The 20,684-nt window shown below is 40.1% G+C and overlaps 1 protein-coding gene across 5 annotated transcripts in view; it reads left to right on the forward strand.

Moving 5' to 3' along the window:
- The window catches only part of RUNX1T1 (RUNX1 partner transcriptional co-repressor 1), a 121,647-nt gene that overhangs the window by 17,911 nt on the left and 83,052 nt on the right, over window positions 1-20,684 (forward strand). For 2 of the 5 annotated variants that reach the window (XM_063391285.1, XM_063391295.1), the window contains exon 2: window positions 1,965-2,137. The exons of the other annotated variants lie outside the window; for them this stretch is intronic. In XM_063391285.1, the coding sequence (XP_063247355.1) occupies window positions 2,050-2,137 (88 nt within the window). In that variant the 5' untranslated portion in view covers window positions 1,965-2,049. The remainder of the gene's footprint in view (window positions 1-1,964; window positions 2,138-20,684) is intronic. 5 annotated transcript variants of the gene reach the window in all.

Consider the following 20,684-nt stretch of genomic DNA (forward strand, 5'->3'; position numbering starts at 1 on the left):
TTAGTGTAGAATGGGTATAGCAAAATGCATCCATCACTTTGGAAAATGTGGCAAATAGAAAAAATGAACATGGGCCTGAAACAAAGGAAGAGTAGCAAATTGAAGTGATGTCTTCATTGTAAAGTTGATGGCAGATTTTTTTAAAAATAAGAAATTTTTTACAGTAAGATGTTTAAAACCTTTTACCAGCCATGAAAAAAGAGTGTGCTGTTCAGCAGACAGAAATATTGATTTTTTTATATATTATGTAGTTTATTATATTTGACCATAATTGTTTCTAGTGGCCAAATTAGAAAAGGTTAGCAAATATGAATATATCTTTACAAATGTCTGGTGTGTAACTCTGAATCCAAGATATGGTGTTAATTTAATATTCCCTTGTAAGACAGTATTTCAGCCACATTGTGCTATCATCACTTTGTAGAAAACTTAATGTTTAAATGATCTCAGTGAAATTAATAGGGCCAGTTGGTCAGTGGAGAATTTTTCAGTTTTGATAGGAGCATGGGTTTATGACCATAAGAATCAGATCAAACAATAACAACAATTCAGAGAATGCTGTATGTATTTATGGATATTTAAAGTGTTATACAAAAGCCTGGGCAATTGAAAAGTACACAATTCATGCTAGGGCACAACTGAAAGGTAAATTTATTGCCTATGTAAGAACATTGTTACAACTAGAATTATATACAAAATAAAAACAATTTTATAAAAGTAGTTATTGTACCCAAGTTGTGGACTCCTAACCACATTTTGGAGGTTATTTTCCAAATGCCAGAGGCAGTTGTGTCACTTTGAGAGCTCCACGGTTGCCAAATTTTGGGTAGAGTCCTGCAGTCCTTACCACTTATTTTCACTGAGATCAGTGGAATTTTGGCTTCTCTCAGGACTGCGGAGAAATGTCCGACCACGGCCGCTGGAAAGAAAGGACTTTGGTGAACTCCTTTGTTCTGTAACCTTAGCTTTAACTTGGGAAGGTTTGTTTTGATTTGAGAAGGGTGCTTGTTTGTGGGAAAGATTTCAATTTCTGGCACAAACACAAATGTGATCTCTTGCAAATGCCCTTGGGCAATGCATCTTTTTTGCAGAAAGATCTAGTCCAGGAGAGGGTTTGGGCTGGATTCTGGGTTAGATGCATGAGCTGCGGCCGGATCCTTGTGCATGCTTAACTTGATGTCCCAAAATACTTGAATAGTGGTTGCAGATTGAAGCATGTACGTATCTGTGTGTGCTTGGCTCTAAAAAACCTTTCTGTCTTGACATAATTATGAATCCCTGAAAAGCATATTCATGCCTTGGAAAAACTGACAACAATGTGATAAAGACTTATACAAATGGCAGAGTATTTGTGTAACTCAAATAAACAGGTTTTTTAGGTGTTGGAGTGGGAGGGAAATTGCCTTTTCAAAAGTGGGAAGATGATTTGTAAATATATCAATAGCTTTTTGATCTGCCTTTCTTTAAATGTGTTTGCTGTTATGGCTTACAAATCCGATTTAGTATGGCGATGTGTAAATTGGAAGATCTATTTTTAGTAAACATTTTGATTTAATAAATTATTCTCTAGAGCTTCTGTTGAACCAGGTAAAGTATGTAATATTTTATATTATATGAATGTATTTAAACTCAAGTATTTTTACAGAATTAACTAATAGGTAGAATATAGGCTGCCCTTAATTTGTTGCCATCTATATATCAGCTGTTTTAACTGAGCAAGTTATGAAACAACCTTTGTTGAAGAATTAATACAGTTTTAAAGTACTGCCATATATTAGCTAAGAAAATGTGGTTACTTGGTTTAGAATAATGTTTCTATCTTCCCTTTTTATTTAGAAGACTACTATTATCTTGCAAATGAAGAGGTGTGGTGCTTCAAACTGGCTGTGATATATGCTTTTTTTTCTTTTTTTTTCTTTTCTTTTTTTTTTTTTTTTTTTTTTTTCATTTGTTGTTGTCAATAGAAAAGATTGATCTCTGGGCTGGTGAACATAATATCTGTCCCAGTCAGAAAAGGAAAGAGGAAATTAGCAGAGCGATTGGTGGAGAATGATATCTGTCAAAAGAAACACTTGGAGAGCACTGAGTTTAGTGATAGGTGACTGCCGGAAAAAAGGGAACTTTGAATTTTGTCAAGGTAAGGAACAGAAAAACATTTGCTTTTATAATGTGATACCTTTTAGAAGTTATTCGTGTGTATATAATGACTGTACCTTGCGTTGTAAGCTGTATTAAAAAAAGAAGTCTTTCCCTTTAGCTCCAAAGAGTCTGCCTAAATCAATGAAGGTGCTGTCTTTGTTTAACATCAGTGAGAAAGAGCACTGCAATGCTAATAAAATGCATCAGTCATTACTTTTCTAAAATCTTAAAAACATATATGTGAAATTTTTGATTTTGGGGTTATTTTTGTGTTTTTAATGACCTAGTTCTTTATGTGTCATGTCAATATTACTTGGCTGGTTTGTGGAAATAGTGACGTTCAGTTTCCTGAACTGTGAATTGGAGTAGTATTAGCAACCAGGCTGAGACAGTTGTAATCACATTGGCAAAATGGTTGTTTGTAATTTAGCGGAATCCTCTGGTAAACTCATTGCATCAAACTGGGAATCTGTGATAAATTTGATTGAGATGATAATGAGAATGGATATTTCTGCTTCTTGTGTGCAAAGATTTTTACCATACTAGAAAAGTAAGTCTGCTATTGCTGGACAAAATTTCTAGATAACCTATGACAGTCATTCTTGTCTTTACTGTAACTACATTTTTTCTTCCAAAATGGTGTGTGTCTGGATGGCAAGAAACTGCTAAACTGATTTTAAGTGCTTTCCAACACTTGGATAACTTACTTTCTCAGTGTTGGACTGTATCACCTGACATAACTTTGATAGGGTATGGTACCAAAATAAGATGAATAGTGTCTGAGTACTCTTGGCTTTGCCCTGGATAGTTTTAAAGGTAGCTCAGCCTTGATCGTGTTACTTGTCTTCCCACCTGAGACACCATGGTCCACGGCTCTGCCTGTGGGGTGTGGAGAGATGGAGAACAGCTGAGAGAGCCAGCAGGAGCCTCTGCACATCACCTTGTGGCAAGGGCCAGGCCTGGGGTTTGGGGCACCAGTGTGAACATACTTTTAAAAAAATAAATCCTAATAAAAATGAATTTGCATTCTAACTTGAGTTCCTAGCTCACTTTAAAACAAATAAATGCTTTTGTGGGACCTTCATGTCCTCAGGCAGCATTGGAAGAGAATGAATAGTCTTAGCAGGATTTCTTGTGTTTTGATTTTGCTTATTTAGCAGTGTATAGCTTCTGACTAATTTCTTCTTTTTATTATCTACAGTTTTGTTTTTCAAAGTGCAAATGTACCCTGTACAGGTGATTGTTGGTTGGTTTCTTTTGCCATATGGGTCTTTATAAAGGATTTAAAAAATAAATAAATGTAAAAGTAAAGCTGTCATGCCTGAAGCATGCAGTGCTGGCATACTAATGGGAAGTTTATTGTGGTTTATTGCTGTCAGAGCACGTGCAAGATAATGGAAATTTCCTACAACTTGGAAGAAAAGCTTATTTTCTAATACCATTAATTTAAAGAAAGGGAATTAATATTTCAAAAATTCGCTTCATCTTTATAAAGTCGAAGTGATCTGATGTTTGCTGTTCATAAAAGGGAGGGAACAGCACCTTATCCTTCTTGTTCACTGTTGTGCAGATTTTGCTCTCTGTATCATCTGGGTGCAGGCACATCTCTGTTGTGGTGAAGTTGCTGTATACTGCATGATTCCCTTCCCTGTGCAGTTCTATCAGTTGTAGCCTTATACCTAAATAAACACATCTCTCTGTGACACCTCTTACAGAGTTAACAATATTGTATAGTTTTCACCTTGGTAATGAAGAATTCAAAACTGCTTTGTAGCTCTTAGTGATCACTGGTGGTTAACAGTTCTTAGATTTTTGGCCATTCCTGTTTTGACATTTACTTGAATTGAGGTGGCTGGTAAGGTGTCTACATCTGGATGTATTTGTGACACGCTCAAAAATTTTAGTCTTCAATGGCCAAGAAGCTCCACACTTTCAATGATTTTCTTTGTTTTAAATTTCAGTGAGTAATTAGAAAATAAGCCAACACTATTTGACCTTGACTTAATATGGACTTTGCTGTACCCAAGAAGACTGACTTACTATTTAAAACCTAAATGGAGTAAAAGGCAAAAAAGACTCTGTTTTGAGTCTATTGCCCCCTTGCAGCAATGGCCTCTTGTAGCAATGACTACTTCTGCTGATCTGACCCCTTTCAAGCATCCTTATCTTTGTTTTGCTATTGCAAAGTCATCTTCTCTTGGCTTCCTTTTTTATCTTCAAAACAATTGTTTGCTTACCAATGTATCTTAAGGAGTACAATGAAAATAATAAAGTCCCCTTCAAACATACCACAGATGCAAAAGAGTACCAAGTGTATTATAGACAGTGAATTGTCCTTTCAATCAGAATTTCATCTGTTCATGTGGTGCACACCTGTGGCTTGCTGGCATTGCTCTTGATTGGAGTGTGAGAGAGCTTAATGAAAAACAAGGCCAGGATGACAAGGAGAGACTCCACAGCAAACATGGGTTACTTCACATTAGTAATAAAGTGAAATTCAAAGTCCTGGTTTGGAGACAGCTCCTTGGTATGTAGGAACACGTATGGGTGACTCTGCAAAGGACACCGGTGTCCTGCTTGCTGCTACCTTGCAAATAAAGCATTTTTCTGTCTAGGTCAGGTTGATTCGGGCCAGCTGAGAGCAGTGGCCGATTTCTCCAGCTTGCTTTCTGAGCCAGTGAGAGTATCCTCGGCAGGAATCCAGCTTTTGAAGTACAAAGAAAATAACCCATAATCTATATAAAACGCTAGCGGATGGGGAAGGGAGGAAATTTACGGAGAATAAGTGAGTTTGAGAACAACTGTGTTAAAAGTAGACTGTAAGGGGAGTGTATGTGTTTGACATTAGTATTTATTTTAATTTGCAAATACGATGTTTGAAGCCTTTGAGGTGAGCAGAGGACAAGCTCTTGCAATATGATATATTTATTAGTAAACTGAAACCAAGTGCTCCAGCTCAAGTTCCTTTTTCAAAGTGATTTTTTTCCCTGAATTTGGGTTCCTTCTCTGCGCCCCCCCTCTCTGCTCCCCCTCAATGTAATGTGTCTCTGATAACGTTAATGGGCTTTGCCCCACATGGAGCAGCAAGTGTATTGTACCACTGCTCACTGATCCCAGGTCAGTGTGATGCGTGAAATCAATTTATTTGAATCTCTTTGCCTGTATAGGAATTTGGCAGCATGCCAGTTGTTTTCATTTAATGTTCTTTGTGTTGAACACAGACAAGCAGGCATGCTTTTGTACTCCTCTTTCTTCTGGGCTCTTCTCTTTTCAGCCAATATTCTATTCTGTGGATTTTTCAGAAAGAAGTAGGAATGTGTTACCTTTTTTTAAATTTTTTTTTTGTTTAAATACCCTTTAAAGAGCATAGAAACTAGGTCAGTCACAGAGCAGCCCTGTGTAGGGGTTTCTGCCACGTATAGGTGGTAACAACTGCCCTTTCCCATTTCTGAAATTTGGGAAAAAAGAGAAAACACTGGTCTGTTTTTCTAATGCCTAGGTTTATGATTTATGTCCTCTTGTAAGACAAAGACTCTTCAATAATGCTTAAATCAGAATCATTTTATTTCTCAATAAGTGAACGTCTGGCTGTTGGTTGGACAAATTGGCAATATGTTTCAGGATCTTTTTGAGTAATGACCTTAAACTAAACATTAATTTGGGAATCACTTGCCTCATCTTTTTGTCTGTTCATCCCCTCCCCCCAATAAATTCAATATTTTGAATGGCTGGCTGAAGAACAGCTGCACTGAAGTACCCATTTTTTTCTTTTTTTTTCATTCTTTTTATGAGAAATCAAGGTGTGTGGAACAGAGCAAACAATTTAGCGCTTAGTAAACTGGGGGTGGGGGAGGGAGGGACCAGCAGCAGATATTTCCAGGAGGATTTGTTTTGGAGCCTGGTGTCGGGAGAGGCAAGAGCAGCAGTGGAAGGCTCTGCTGGTGCTTGGGGCGGCTGGTGCGGAAGTTGATGTGCAGAACCGCGGAGCCGCCGCGCAGGGTCAGACCCGTACACATCAGCCCCGTTTCCTTGTTTAATTACCTGAAGAGCAAAACATCCAGGCCGGGAGTGTGTGAAAGCCCAGTATCTCGAGCAGCAGTTTGCTGCTCTGACATCCTGCGAGGCCAGCCCCGTCTGTCCGCAAACGTCAGGGCTGGTTCCTGACAGGGGGCTATCTCTGCCGGGCCTCGGTTCCTTCCATTCAGGAGGCATTGTGTGCAAGAGGGTTTGGTCAGGAATTTGAGGTTCCTGCCGGTTCTTCCAGTCCGGACAACCCTGTGACAGATAGGCATGATTTTTTTTTTTTTCTTTTAAAGAATAATAATAATAAAGAAAAAAATTGGCTCTTTTTAGTCTTTCCCTTGTAATTCTGGCATTGGTAGAACACTGACTGAAACAAAACATTAACCCTTTTGCTTCTGAATTTGCATATTTTTTCTTTTATTTGATTTTTTCTTCTCTTGCTTGACCTCTTATTTTCAAAAATCAAATCTTCTGAGGAGTAAAATGAGGTGGATTTTGTTCTATACAATAGTTAAACTTTTGAAAGTGGTATATTTCTTGTAGTTATCATTTATATAATCATAATGCTTGGCTTATTAAGCTTGTAATTTTAAGCGTGCTTGGCAGCGTTACGTTTCTTTGTCCCCTGGATTCAAACCAAGCTAGTGTTTGTTTCTGGCCCATTAAAACAGTAATGGCAGCCATCAGTGCTTTCATTCTCATTACTCCTGTCATTTTCTTAGATGTCCAGTTGGGTGTTCAGTTTTAAAGTGTTGAGATAGGGTCAGTGTTATAAACGCCAGGACAAATTTATTGCCAAATTCAATAGTTTGGTTTATTAACATCCAAATCACAAAATTTAGAATCAAATTATAACAATTTCAAACAATAAAAACAAAACAATACGAACCCCACGAACAGCAAACTTACTTGACCGAAGTTCTCCCGGGAAAAGTAGAGCCAAGGGTGACCCCAGAGACACAGGACCTGGCAGCCTTGTCTCTAGCTGGGTTCACAAACTTGCCCACCTAAAGACCCAACTTAAATACACTTAGTTTCCCCCTCGGCAACTTTCCTCCCATTGTTTCTCTAATCATCGACCATTAACTTTATTTACATTAATTCCCGAAAGGGTCCCCGGGCACATTCAAATGCTAATGTCCAGAGTTAGTCCTTGCTTTGAGTAACTGTCGTAGAGGTGTGTGATGACCGGTGTAAGTCCTCGCTGGCACGTCTTTGCTGGCACGTAGCGTTTGACCTGTTGCGAGTCCCAATGAGTTGAGCTGCACGTAGGCAGGGGCAAGTCGTTCTCACCTTCCATTTTTGGAACCCGGAAGATCAGGGAGGTGCTTTACAGAAATTCATACAATATATATCACAGTTCCCAATCTATAATTATTTATAAAACATGAATTAAATAACCATATTTCCCACAACTCCCCCATTTCTTTTCTTTTGTCAATAATTTTAATTCATGTTTTGTATTTAACTTAATTGTTTTCCTCTCTCGAGTTTCCCGTTCCTTGGAGAAACACCTGACCAGCGATTCCTGAACCATGTTTGCCTTTTCTGCTTTTCTTCTATCTTTCCAATTCCCATGTCCCTGACTGCCTTTGAGTGCCAGCTAGTTACTTGTGTCTTAACAGGGGTAACTTTTTGGAGGAGCCTTATGTCACACTCCCTAGAGTGATCCGCAGAGGCTTCCCTCTGTCTGGCCCAGCGTCTGTCGGGTTGCAACCGAACAACGGGGAAGTTTCTTCGCGACAGCAGGGGCTCTCTGCTCGGACCCTCGGGGTGGTTCGGACGGCACACCTCCTTTTTTAAAAATTCCCCACCGAGATTACTTTACTTGCTCTGCCACCCACGGCACTACATTAGTTCGACGGCACTCCGTGGCTAACACTTGGGCCTTTAGATCCAATTTTCCCTTTAACCCCTTTTCGTATATTGAATACCACCCGGGATACTTTGGTTCTATCAATCCCAAACGTGTGGCACAGTTTAAGAATCGCATAGTCAGAGTCTGTTTTTCCTCAGAACACCTGGGGCATAACCCCAGCGGCCCCCCCACCCCCACTTGCAGTGCACCACCCAAATTTCAAGACAATAATTGTATTTGAAATGGATATATGGATTGCAGGGGGGCATCCAGGTTCAGAGCAGCGCATGGATATTTCTTCTGCCATTTGTTTCTGATATCCTGGGGTTGGAGTTCTTTCTCTTTAAATTTCTGGAGCTCCGGATTCACCCTTCCTGATGTTCTAACACCTTCCTTCTGGTTACCCTTCCCTCTCTCAGTCCTCCTTGTCGGGTGGTTATTAAGTTTCCTTTGAGGCTCCTCTAGGCTGCAGCTTAATGTTTCCAGGGTGTTGGCATCCTCGGTGCAGCCGGACCCTCAGATCTCCGGGGGAAGAGATGACCTTCCATTCGGGGTTTTCCCTCGGGGCTGTTAGTTTCTTAACCCTGGAGGCGTGTGTCCAGCCTCTTTCAGCTGTTCGGATGGTTGTATCTGTAGTTAAAAGGACAAGAAAGGGTCCCTCCTAATGAGGGGTTAATGACACCGCTTTCCAAGCTCTGATCAGTACTTTACCTCCTGGTTGTATCTCATGAATATACATCGAAATCCTGCAACTTCCTCAGATTGAATTTACCTAATACAAAATTCCAAACCAGCCCAATACTACAAGAATATTGTATAAAGAGAATCCCTGTCATGTCTACCATTCAGAAAATCTGAATATTAGAACAAGTTATCTAATAGTACATTCACACCTTTACCATAAAAACAATTTTGTCCCTGGATCACTATGATTCTCACCTCACTATCCACCCAATGTACCATACCATCCAGAATTTTTCCCCTTTTTTGTACTGTTACAGGAAAAATCAGAAAGAAAATTTTACTTCTTATTAAACATACAAACAATTCTTTTTACATCCTACCAATACTTCTGACAGTGTCCACTGGATATATAGCGAGCAAACAATAAACACTAAGACTACTCCAAATCCCATAGTATTAACACAGGTTTTAGCTTTTTAAAGAAAAATTCAGTTTAAAAAATCATAGATGAGCACAAACAATTTGGGCTTATTTCAAGAATCAAACTCAGCACATTCAGAGTGATTTGGCATACAAACAAACATTCATAAAACCCAGTATCCTACAATGCTCGGTGACAACAGCAGTTTCCAGGACAATCAGCTGTTAAGGTTACACACATCCTCACTCAGTTTCTACAGCCTCAGTGTAATGAGTCTGCACTGCTGCTAATTAACTGAACTACAAATTTATATTCCAGACCCCTACTCAGCACATTCTCAGATACACACAGCCAAAAGAAGGACGCAACTTGAGTGAGACAATGAGACCACCTTGTCCCTATTTTCGATGTGCACCCTGCCATGGCCATTCTCACTCAGCCTCCAAGAAGCATCTGCCTTCACAACTGCTTCTCACCCTTGCTTCAGCCACCCCTAATGATCAGCAAAATTAACACAATTCCAGAAGCACTATCGGACCTTTCAGCTCTGCTGTTAGCTTGATGGCGACACTTCTTATTTTGGTTTGTAATTCCACTGCCTCGTAGCAATTGTGACTACACTCCTCAGATCCTCCCCAGGACCGAAACTGGGCGGGGTTTCAAGCAGCAGCAGTACGGAGTTCTAACTCCGGGGAATTTACCAGAATTGCCTCATATTTCAATAGCCGGGATTCAGTAAGCCATTTAAAACATACCCCACCGGTTTCCTGGCTCCCGCCCACTCCTGTGTAAGAACTCCATACGCCGTGTGATTGCTAACATCCACGAAAAGCTGGAACTCCCGGTTAATATACCGGGGCAGTTCCCATCAACTACTCGTGCAGATCCGTCTACAAACCATTTCTCACAGACAGGATCAGCTGCAGACCCCTATTTCAGCGTGGCAAGATACAATCCTGCAGCAGTAGCTGAAGTGACTTCTTCCCTTCATCAGAGAGCCAATTCAAACAGTCAGTGAGTAGTACAACTTAATAAAGGATAACTTTAAGCAAAATTTGTACAAATTAAGAGAAAAACTTAAGACCTCACCCATAATCCTGGGGGAGTATTTTAACAAGACAGAAAAAAACAAAGCACACCAAATAGAAGAAACTATTACAAAGAGCAGAACTTACTCTGTAATAAACCATACATTACTTAAATTCGGAACTTAAAACCCAGAAGTTTTCCAAAGCCAGGAGTCACTGTAAACATCAGGCCCCGGTAATCAGACAGCTTTATCTAGTACAATTATCAGAACATTAACACTACTGCTTTTTACTTCAGTCCAAAAAAACTTCACAAACTTAGCCTTTCTTAACAAACAAACTCGAGATAACTTGTGCCTAATTCCCAAAGTAAAGCTCCTGTATTTGCTATACATTCTTGCGTATTATTAAACTTAAATACACAAGCAAACACCGACCAAACTTAACACCGGTGACAAAATGCTGCCTCTCATACATCACTTACTCTCCACCAGAAAAACACAGGCACCAGGGCAACCTCAAGGTTCACATCCTCCAAATTGAGGAGCAAGTAAGAAGACATAATATCAAAGGGACAACACAAACCATCTAAAATTAAGAATCCCGGTTCCCAACTAGATAAAATACATACAGAATAGGAACTGCAAAGAATAAAGAAAAATCCTGTAACTACCAACACAGAGAATTATACCACTTTCCCAACTTAATACTAGAATCCTGACTCCAATTACCATTCCAACACTATCTCGACAGAAAGATTTAGTTTCCTGCCTCTCAACAGCCGCTTTAATTTGGACTTCACCGGCCACATGCTTCAACCTTTTGAAAGAAAAACTGAAACACACAAAACCCTTGCAGTACACTGTCTGCCAACACAAATGCCATATTCCTGCTCAAGCTGACAATCCGAATTCAAAATGTAGCAATTGTTTCAAACATAGACGAGCTACATCCACCATACTATCAACCTTTTGATTTGCACAAAATCCTCACATACAGTAGACAGACAACTAAAAGGAAGATATATTTTCAGCTTTTCAAGAACAAACACCTAGGTATTTCCTACGCATAAGTATAGCTCCCATTCTTGGTCTCTTCTCTCAATACTTTTATCTATTTTTGCTTCTTATTTCGCCTTACAGGGCGGTTTTCTGCCCCGGGCAGCCTTGTCTAATCACTTTAAAACTGCCGCTTTCCTTCGTCTCCCGGCAACCATGGACTGACTCGCCCTGCCGCTTGCGGGAAGGGGCGGGTTTCGTTCCATTTCCACGTTAGTGAAAAGAAAAAGAAAAAAAACAACTCCGCCGATCTCGTCCAGGAGAAAAAAAACTCTTAAAGCAAAATACACAACTCTAGGGAGTCTCCAAAATGTATTCAGCCTGAAGTAAAAGATCTACCACCACCAAGGAAAAGAGTAGGCAAGATTCCTTTTAATCCCTTTTCTATCTTTTTCTCCTTTTGCAGACTCACGTGAATTTTCGCATTTCTAATTTGCACGCTTCCCAACACCACTAGTTATTCTCTAATGCATTCCAATTCACCTTTGGTAATTTCTGTTTTGCTCTACTGTCAAATTTCTTACGGGAATGCTTCTTTTCCCCCATTTTTCCTCCCGGGCCATTCCATTCTTGCTCTCACACCAACTGTCCCACCCCGAATCCCTCCCGGGCTCTTCAAGATCTCCTTCGGGGGTCCTGGTTTTAGCCAGGGCTCTAACTGGTATATACCTGTCTGGTTTATTCTTCCACCCTTCGTTTTCCTTACCCTTCTTCTCTTTTTCTCCATATTTTAGCGTCGGTGGCCGAGGTGCGGGGTCAGGACCAGAAACGGGGGCAGGATTCCCTCTCGGGAATCTCCTTGAACGGGAGGGAGGTTTCTGGAGTGGCCGCTGAGCTCGGGGCTCCGCATGGGTCTCGGATGGCAGTGTTAACTCTGCCCCTGAGAAGGCCGGGGAGGAGGAAGTGGTAGGGGTAGGGGCTGGCAGGACGGGGGCCACCGAGCCGTGAGAGAAGTTTATCCCGTAGTCCAGTTCATTCCGTGTTTCCCTTTCCTCAGAACACAGCTTTACTCGTACCTCATACCATAACAGAACATATGCCAATTCCTCAAATTCTCTCCTTTTCTTCTTCGCTACATGTTCCCACAGAGCTTCCCACGCCCATTCGTCAAAAGTACCAAACACAGGCCATATAATATTAGGTCCTATCTCCTTTCCTCCCCAAACATTCATACACAAATAAATCATCCGATCTTTAGATGCTCCTCTCCTAATTGGGCATTCTTGCCAACCTTGCAACAACTTTCCTAATGGACTTTTCCGAGGAATTTCAAGATCAGCCCTCGCTGAGGTTTCCCTTAAAGAATCCTCCCGATCTCTGCTGAGATCTGATCCCATACTCCCCGTGGCACAGAAGTTATGGGATACCAAAAATTAAATCCCGAGTTTCCGAACTCGATGCCGTTAACTTAATGATCCAGCGGATGACCGTTCCGTGGATGTTCGGTTAACGGCGGGGCTCTGTAACCGCCACCGAAAAAATTAAGCGACCCCCCTGGTCGCGGTCAAGAAGGCTTACTCGTCCCCGAACTCAAAAAGGGACGTCCTCTTTCCTTCAGGACCCCTGGTGACCTCCCCCACCCCGTCGGGTAGCACTCACACACGAAGCGAAATATCACACGTTCCAATCGCTTCCCCGTCGGTCGGCCGTGTCCCTCGCGGGAGCAGCGGAAACGCGACCTTAAGGTCCGCTCTCGCTTCGTGATAAATCACGTCTCATTCACACACACACTCACACACACATACACGTTCTCAAGCACTTGGTCACCCCCACTCAACCACGCTATACTTACGGTCCTTTTCCTGCGTGGATTCTTCGTGCACTTAGATTTTTACGAGTGAAACAATACCGCGGTTCCAGGGGAAAACCCCTGCTGAGTTCCCGAGCCCCCCCAAGCTAGCTTGTCCTAATGCCTAATCCCTTTGCTGTTGTGGGTTCTGGGTTCGTAAAGCCAGTTCGTTCTTCCGGACTTACCCGCTCTGCCAGGCCGCTTTTTACGGCGGGGCGCCCCCCGGTCAGAAGCAGGGATCCGTAGAATATTCAAAACTGGCCCCGCTGTTGGGCGTCAAAATTGTTATAAACGCCAGGACAAATTTATTGCCAAATTCAATAGTTTGGTTTATTAACATCCAAATCACAAAATTTAGAATCAAATTATAACAATTTCAAACAATAAAAACAAAACAATACGAACCCCACGAACAGCAAACTTACTTGACCGAAGTTCTCCCGGGAAAAGTAGAGCCAAGGGTGACCCCAGAGACACAGGACCTGGCAGCCTTGTCTCTAGCTGGGTTCACAAACTTGCCCACCTAAAGACCCAACTTAAATACACTTAGTTTCCCCCTCGGCAACTTTCCTCCCATTGTTTCTCTAATCATCGACCATTAACTTTATTTACATTAATTCCCGAAAGGGTCCCCGGGCACATTCAAATGCTAATGTCCAGAGTTAGTCCTTGCTTTGAGTAACTGTCGTAGAGGTGTGTGATGACCGGTGTAAGTCCTCGCTGGCACGTCTTTGCTGGCACGTAGCGTTTGACCTGTTGCGAGTCCCAATGAGTTGAGCTGCACGTAGGCAGGGGCAAGTCGTTCTCACCTTCCATTTTTGGAACCCGGAAGATCAGGGAGGTGCTTTACAGAAATTCATACAATATATATCACAGTTCCCAATCTATAATTATTTATAAAACATGAATTAAATAACCATATTTCCCACAGTCAGTTATAGTCCTTGCTCTTCATAGCTGCTGTTGAGATCACAGACAGCGTTCAGGTTTGGGTCTGTAGATGGATAGTATTCATTGGGATGTAAAGCTCTTGCCTATAGCTGAAAGATACTGTAGGTTTACATAGACAAAGGCCTTGGATAGATATGTTGCTTTGTTGTTGTTGTTGTTTTGTTTTTGTTTTCATTTGTCTGTTTTTGTTAGTTTGTTTTTGGTTTTATTTTGCTTTCTTTTTTGTATGTGTACATGTGAAGAATTAAAGTACGACTTCTTATTTTGAATGATAAGTGAAGAAAATTAGTTATTTGTACCATTTCAGTTCTTGAATTTATAACATAGTAGTGTAAATAGTTGTACTGGCTGAACTTAAAAATCACTGGATACAAGCAGTAGAGGGAGGGAACATAATTAATAAGGCCTTCCAGCAAAACTGAGTGTAGATGTAACTATTGCCTTTTATTGTTGTGGGCAGAAGCTGGTCCAAGAAAGATACTTGTGGTTGCAGGAGTGGAGAAGGAGAGCTGAAAATTAACTAAGGTTTCATTTCCTTTCATACTGAAGGCTTTTGGTCCAGTCTGTAGAGTTACACCCACAGGCTCAGCAAACATATTCATGTGCTAGAGATTTTGGCTTCTTCACATGTGCAATTGAAATCTTGAGCAGTTAGATTTTCCCTGCTAATATTTAATTGGAAATTTGTAATACAGATGTAAGGGCATACTTTTCTTCTTGCATGCAGACATTGCCAGGTAAGGATTTTGGGGGACCCTTGAGAGACAGAGGTAGCCTTCAGTGTGCATATGCAGTCACAGACAGCAGTCAGCTACAGAGCAGGTGGACCAAAGAGTCATTGTCATCTATTGTGCCACTAATCCCCCATCTGAAAAGGATTTTCAGGGTCTGGTGCAACAAAAGAGCTGTTACAGTGTTATCAGACTGATAATTGTGATCTAATGAACTCTTAAATACATACAATAATCTTTCCTCTTTAGAATCAGGCCCCTTTCTTCAGTACAAACTCCCTAGGTTACTCTGGTGTAAAAGTGCCTTTAAGTAAAAGCGTATTACGTAAACATGTAGTTTTAAATGTCTGTCCTGTCGTATTTTTAAGAAGCCATAATTTAAATAAGCATTGCTTGTATCTGTAGGATGAAAAAAAGGATGGTTTATGCATTGTGGTCAGTCTCATGTTCCTGAATGGAACATGACATACATACGGGTTTGTACATATGAAGGAAAATATGTGTCTCTATGAAAGCATCGTCTGTTGGTTAAAACTTTACAGGTCATAAAAGCTGTGTCCCTCTTTTCCAGTGTTTTGTCCAGCCTTTATTTCTTTTTGCAGAGTTCATAATCCAATGAACTGTCCATGACCTCTAACCAACCTTTGCCCACCTCCACCAGCAGTCCATTAAATGAAAAGTTCTCCATGGATGTGTGGTCACAACAACCACCACATTGTCTTTCCTCCTACCCACTGGATGTCTAGAGCCTCTTCAAAAATAACAAATTACAAATGGTAGCCTTTACATCAGGGCTGCGACTCAAAAATTCCTTGGTGATAATGGTTTTAAATCAGCATTCTCTTAAAAATATTTATCTTGGCCATCTCCATAAGCCTCTGCTGTGATAACCTTGCTTAAGGAAAGTTCTTGCGGATAATAGTTCCCAAGATGGTTGGGGCTTTATTAAAACTGGCACCTTGCATTGTGCCCAAGCATTTACTGCTTTTCTTTGTAGATATTCTCCTAGTGTAGAGTGGTATAATTTGCTTTTGGTATGAAATTCCACTTCATAATCACCTCTGCATTTTTGTGCTTCTCTTCAGAATGGATACAACGAAGCACCATGTGGAGTGCAACACAATTAGATAAAGTGAAGTTACATTTAGAGGCCTGTGTTCCTCAAGGCTCCTCCCAGTTCCTAAGGAAACAAAGAATTTGTATTTTAATTTTCCTTAGCTATGATGGTATTCATCTGAGTCAAACTAGAAGCACAAAGAGTAGGTCAACATATGGTTCTGCCAGGGAGCTTGATGTGCTCCTTCAAGAGCACTTCAGGTGAAGACCATTCTGGCTTAGTTTTGTAATGGAAACCTAACTGGTACATTGTTTTTCTCTTAGTGTTAGAGTGCTGGTTGTTGCTATTCATGTGCTAATTGTGGGTAATATTTTATGATAGTACGCACACCTTGAAATTCTGGAACTTCTTTTAGCTGTCAAGGTTGGTGGAGGTGGGAGAGGATAAATGTCCAAAGCAGCTGGAGCAGAGACAGGTCATGTTGGAGAAGAGAGATGTGTAGCAGAGTGAGAAGGTGGCCCCAGAGTCATGAATTTAGGAGTAGATGTGATGGCAGAGAGAAAACAGAGGACAGCGTTTGGAAAAGTGAGAGAAAAATGTGATGGAAGGTGTAACTGAGGAAACAATGGAAAGAAAAAGATTTGACTAAAATCAGCACCTTCCCTTCATCACTTACAAACAATAATGCTTTTCTATCATCACGGGTTGAATGAGTCTGTGTACTGATTCTGCTGTGTTTCTAGATGCTGAACTGCATTAGAGCAATTCATTTGGTAATACTACTTGGCATTTTAGCAATTACAGGGTCTGCCAGTGGGTTGTCCTATTATAACTGTGAGAAAACTCATCCATAAAAAACCACTGTTCTGTTTGGACTTAGTTCTCTTCATGTAAAAATCTGCCCCCCTGGCTTTGTTCCATTAGACCTCTTAATTCATCAGGGAAACAGGAAATACTTCATGATAAGGTGACTTTCTCACCTGGTTCTGGAAAGCAAATAATTTAAATGGAAAAATAATACTTAGCTGTCCTAGATATGCTGAAATATTTATTTACAGTCCTCATTCACTTGCCCTCTTGAAATTGCTCCATAGTTGACAGATGTCATACTAAAATAAAGCATTAATAGTAAACATCAATGTGCTGTACAATGGCACTGCTGTGATGTTGTGGGCACTACTGTGTGTGTAAAAACATAACCAGACATGCAGAACAGCCAGATTTCCAGCCCATTACAGTGGAGGCCAGTGCAAAGATTTTGCTACCTGCTGTAAGACTAAGCTTTATTTTCTGAATACTTGTCAGTGTGTTTTACTAGCACAACCATGTCCTTATATTGTTGGAAAAAAAATCATATCTATATATATGTTGAATAATACAATTCTTTAATTTCTGATGACTGTTGTGATTTGCAAATTCATATTGAGTTTATCAGGGACAATAACTTTGTGTGAAAGCCCCTGTGAACAAAGTTTTTGTACCATTATAAGTGTAATAAATACTACAAGTTGATCAATATATGACAAAAGGATGAAGAAGGGAGGTCAATAGGTAAGAATATTTGCATATAAACCATTTTTCTCCCGTTGAAAATGGCAGTAGAAGCAGAAATAAATGTTTTGTATTGCTGTGTATTTGCTCCACCTGGTGGATTTTCCTGGAAGTGTTTTTAATTTTTCTAATAAGGGGAAGCTGTCTTTAATATAAAAGAGATTTTTCAGAGTAAAGGCAACTTCTTTCTTTTGTTCTTTCTCTCCTTCATGTTCTTTCTCTCCTTCATGTTCTCTTTCTTTCTTTCTTTCTTTCTTTCTCTTTCTTTCTTTCTTTCTTTCTTTCTTTCTTTCTTTCTTTCTTTCTTTCTTTCTTTCTTTCTTTCTTTCTTTCTTTCTTTCTTTCTTTCTTTCTTTCTTTCTTTCTTTCTTTCTTTCTTTCTTTCTTTCTTTCTTTCTTTCTTTCTTTCTTTCTTTCTTTCTTTCTTTCTTTCTTTCTTTCTTTCTTTCTTTTCCTCTTTTCCTCTTTTCCTCTTTTCTCATTTCTTTCTCTTAGAAGTAGCATTGCAATAGGCAGATTTGTGGAAAGAAAATATAATTTGATATTTGTCTTGGCCACACTTTGTCAGCACAGAGATCTCTATGAAAGCGTAGCATTCCAAATCCATTAGTAATTACAGTTTATTCTGGGGCTTATTTAGAGTATTCTTGGACTCATCTAGAGATCAGTAATTGCTGAGTCCAAGTCTGTGGCTTGTAGAGTTATATGTGATCAGTGAAAGGGAGGATTTGCTCTGACTTCCCCCTCCTCCCTTCCCCCTCCCCGCAGTTCTGAGCCCCTCAATGAGAAGTAGCAGTGTTATCGAAAAAGAGAGTTACTATGCTTAAGTGTTAGTGCTGTACATCAGCATAAAATCTGTCTGTCATTAAGCTAGCTTTGCAAACATTGTTTTCTTTGGAATTCTTAAGGACTTCGTTATGCTTTGATCATCTCATTGTTCTCCTTAGGTTATTTTTTTCCTTTAGTGTGTAATGGCTCCCTAACAGAAGGTGAAGTTTAGAAAATAGTGTCTCCATATGCAAGGGATTTGGAGACCTTTTTATTGTCTTTAAAAATGTCATTCATAGTACTCATTAGCATTTATTGTTGCAAGCATACAAGCAGAAAATGTGAAATTGGTATGTCATGAATAGCTCCACAGAGCTCTAGAGCCCTGAAATTTTGCCTGCAGTGTGGTGTGGGGCAGGCATTGAGAGAAAGCTGGCCAGATGGCTGCCAGCACAGAGCAGAGCTGCAGGTTTTTGTCTCTGGTGCTGAGAGGAGGGAAAGTTCACTGGAGCATACGCTATCACCCCGTGCATTTTAACAAAACTAACTCGCCATCAGTCAAAACGGGGAGGTGGTGACATTGAAACAAAAGTTTTCAATATAATGTAACAATCCTTGTCAAATGAATAAAGTATGTTTAGTTAGTGTCACAAATATTGACATGTTATAGAGAAAAATGCAAGGCTCACATTTACGGCTAGTGGTAGATACGCTTTCACACAAATATGCTCTATGTTATCTTTATTATAAAGATCCTATACATTGAAAAGACATCGATTAGAGGTCAAAACTTGGGTTAATATACTACAGCAGGAGGAGTTTCCCTACCCATGTTAAATGAACAAACACCCTGAGCTTCAAGTCAAAAAGCAACCCTTTTCTCCTTCACCACCCCCCCAACCCCCCTTTCCCCTTCTTTTTGTGTCTTAAAATATGGCTATAGTTCAGCAGGAGCAGATATTCTCTTCCAGACTTCTTCAGGTCACACTGAATGTGTTCTTTCTCTGTTAGTGAGACAGCATCATTGGTATTTTCTTTCAGAAATATTTTCAAATCAATATCAAATTTTCTAAAGTGCATGAGTGGTGTTATTGCACAGATGGTGTGGTAATTTTATTTGAAGTCAAATGATGATAGAAATTAGCAGTCAATTTTAATTTACTTTACCCACATTATAGAAAATATAGTATTTAATAAAAATGCGAGGCAAAACTTGTTTAGCTTAGATTTAGTGAAAGAAATAGACCCCAAGACAGATACACTTACATGCGAGATTTTCCATGTAAGTGTTCTACTAAAATGTATATAGAGAGCAAAAGAGCATGCATTCTTTAAGGCCTGAAAGTTGTCCCTCCCATTCTGAGTCTGTTAATTTTTTGTGGAACTATTCTTTCACCTTAGGTCTTAATGTATATTTTCATTGTTTTGAAACCTGAAATGGACCCAAAATGTCACTGGAATTTCTGTGTGTTCAACAAGAATTAATTTGTTTTGTTTTGTTTTTTTTAATGAAAAAGCAATAGGCAGTCTAGATTGTTAGGTCTAACGCACTGTCAAGGCTGCCTTTTCTTAACAGATGATTTAAAATACTCTTTGGAGTATTGTTGAAATATGGATATAATTTTAAGTTTTCTTAACTGAAAAGACATGAATGCTTTTTCAGTTCCAATGAATTTAATCCAGTACTCGAGGCAACATCAGGAACAGTTTGTCTAAGACAACAAAGAATATTTTCTTCCCACCTTGGTGACTACCTTTCAACTGCTCAGTGTTTGATTTGTGTAGGTAATCTCAATTAGTCTATGTTTCACAGAGCAGTGTACATTTTAAATGTCTCATTTGTCTTTTTTCGGAAGTCCAGAAAGCCTTGCCAATAAGGAAATGCTTAGGGAAATGTTTAGTGTTATCTGGCAAATGTTTTGTGTTGCATGCATAAAGAGCTGCTGTTAACAAATAAGCACATATCTTTTTGGAATATTTAAATTCCATTTCCAAGCAAAGAATTGGAAGTTTATAGAGAAGTGCCTTTCTTGAGTAGCTTGAGCCTTTTGTGGTAGTGCAGTAAAACCAAGGGAGGCTAGGTACAATGTCATGGAAAAGTTGCACTGAGGGTCCCATTGCAGGCTTAGGTGGGCTGCCATTGCACCAGGCAGTCAGAGATACTTGGGCAACAAGAAATTAGGGAGCTCCTCCTGAAGGTGCTGCCTTTACTGTACTGTGGTTGGACAGTTAACTGAATAAAGTTAAGAAAGCATCCCGAAGTGGTTGTCCCCTGTCCCCAGCATCAGCTCCACAGCTCACACATTAGGTGGGTTTGCCCTGTCAGTGGGATGCCTTAAGAAAACACTAATAGCTTCCAGCTGGGTGGAAAATCAAAACGTTTTGGGCCTGACAAAACTAGTAGATTTGAATTTGAAAGCCCAGCTAATGCCTCCATTTTTATTTACCACTCGCCCATAAAAGATTATTTTCCAATATGTCAGCCTCATTTGGTGGCCAGTGGTCTGAAAGTGAAAGTGGAACAAGCAAGCGGGGAAATCTGGACATTAGTGAGTCCGCCCTTTCAAGCTGGTGTGCCACTTTGTGGAATGGCCTTCCCTGAGATTGGGGGGGTCCTAATGACCAT

This window comes from Prinia subflava, chromosome 1 (genome assembly GCF_021018805.1).
Source record: "Prinia subflava isolate CZ2003 ecotype Zambia chromosome 1, Cam_Psub_1.2, whole genome shotgun sequence".
Lineage (NCBI taxonomy): Eukaryota > Metazoa > Chordata > Aves > Passeriformes > Cisticolidae > Prinia > Prinia subflava.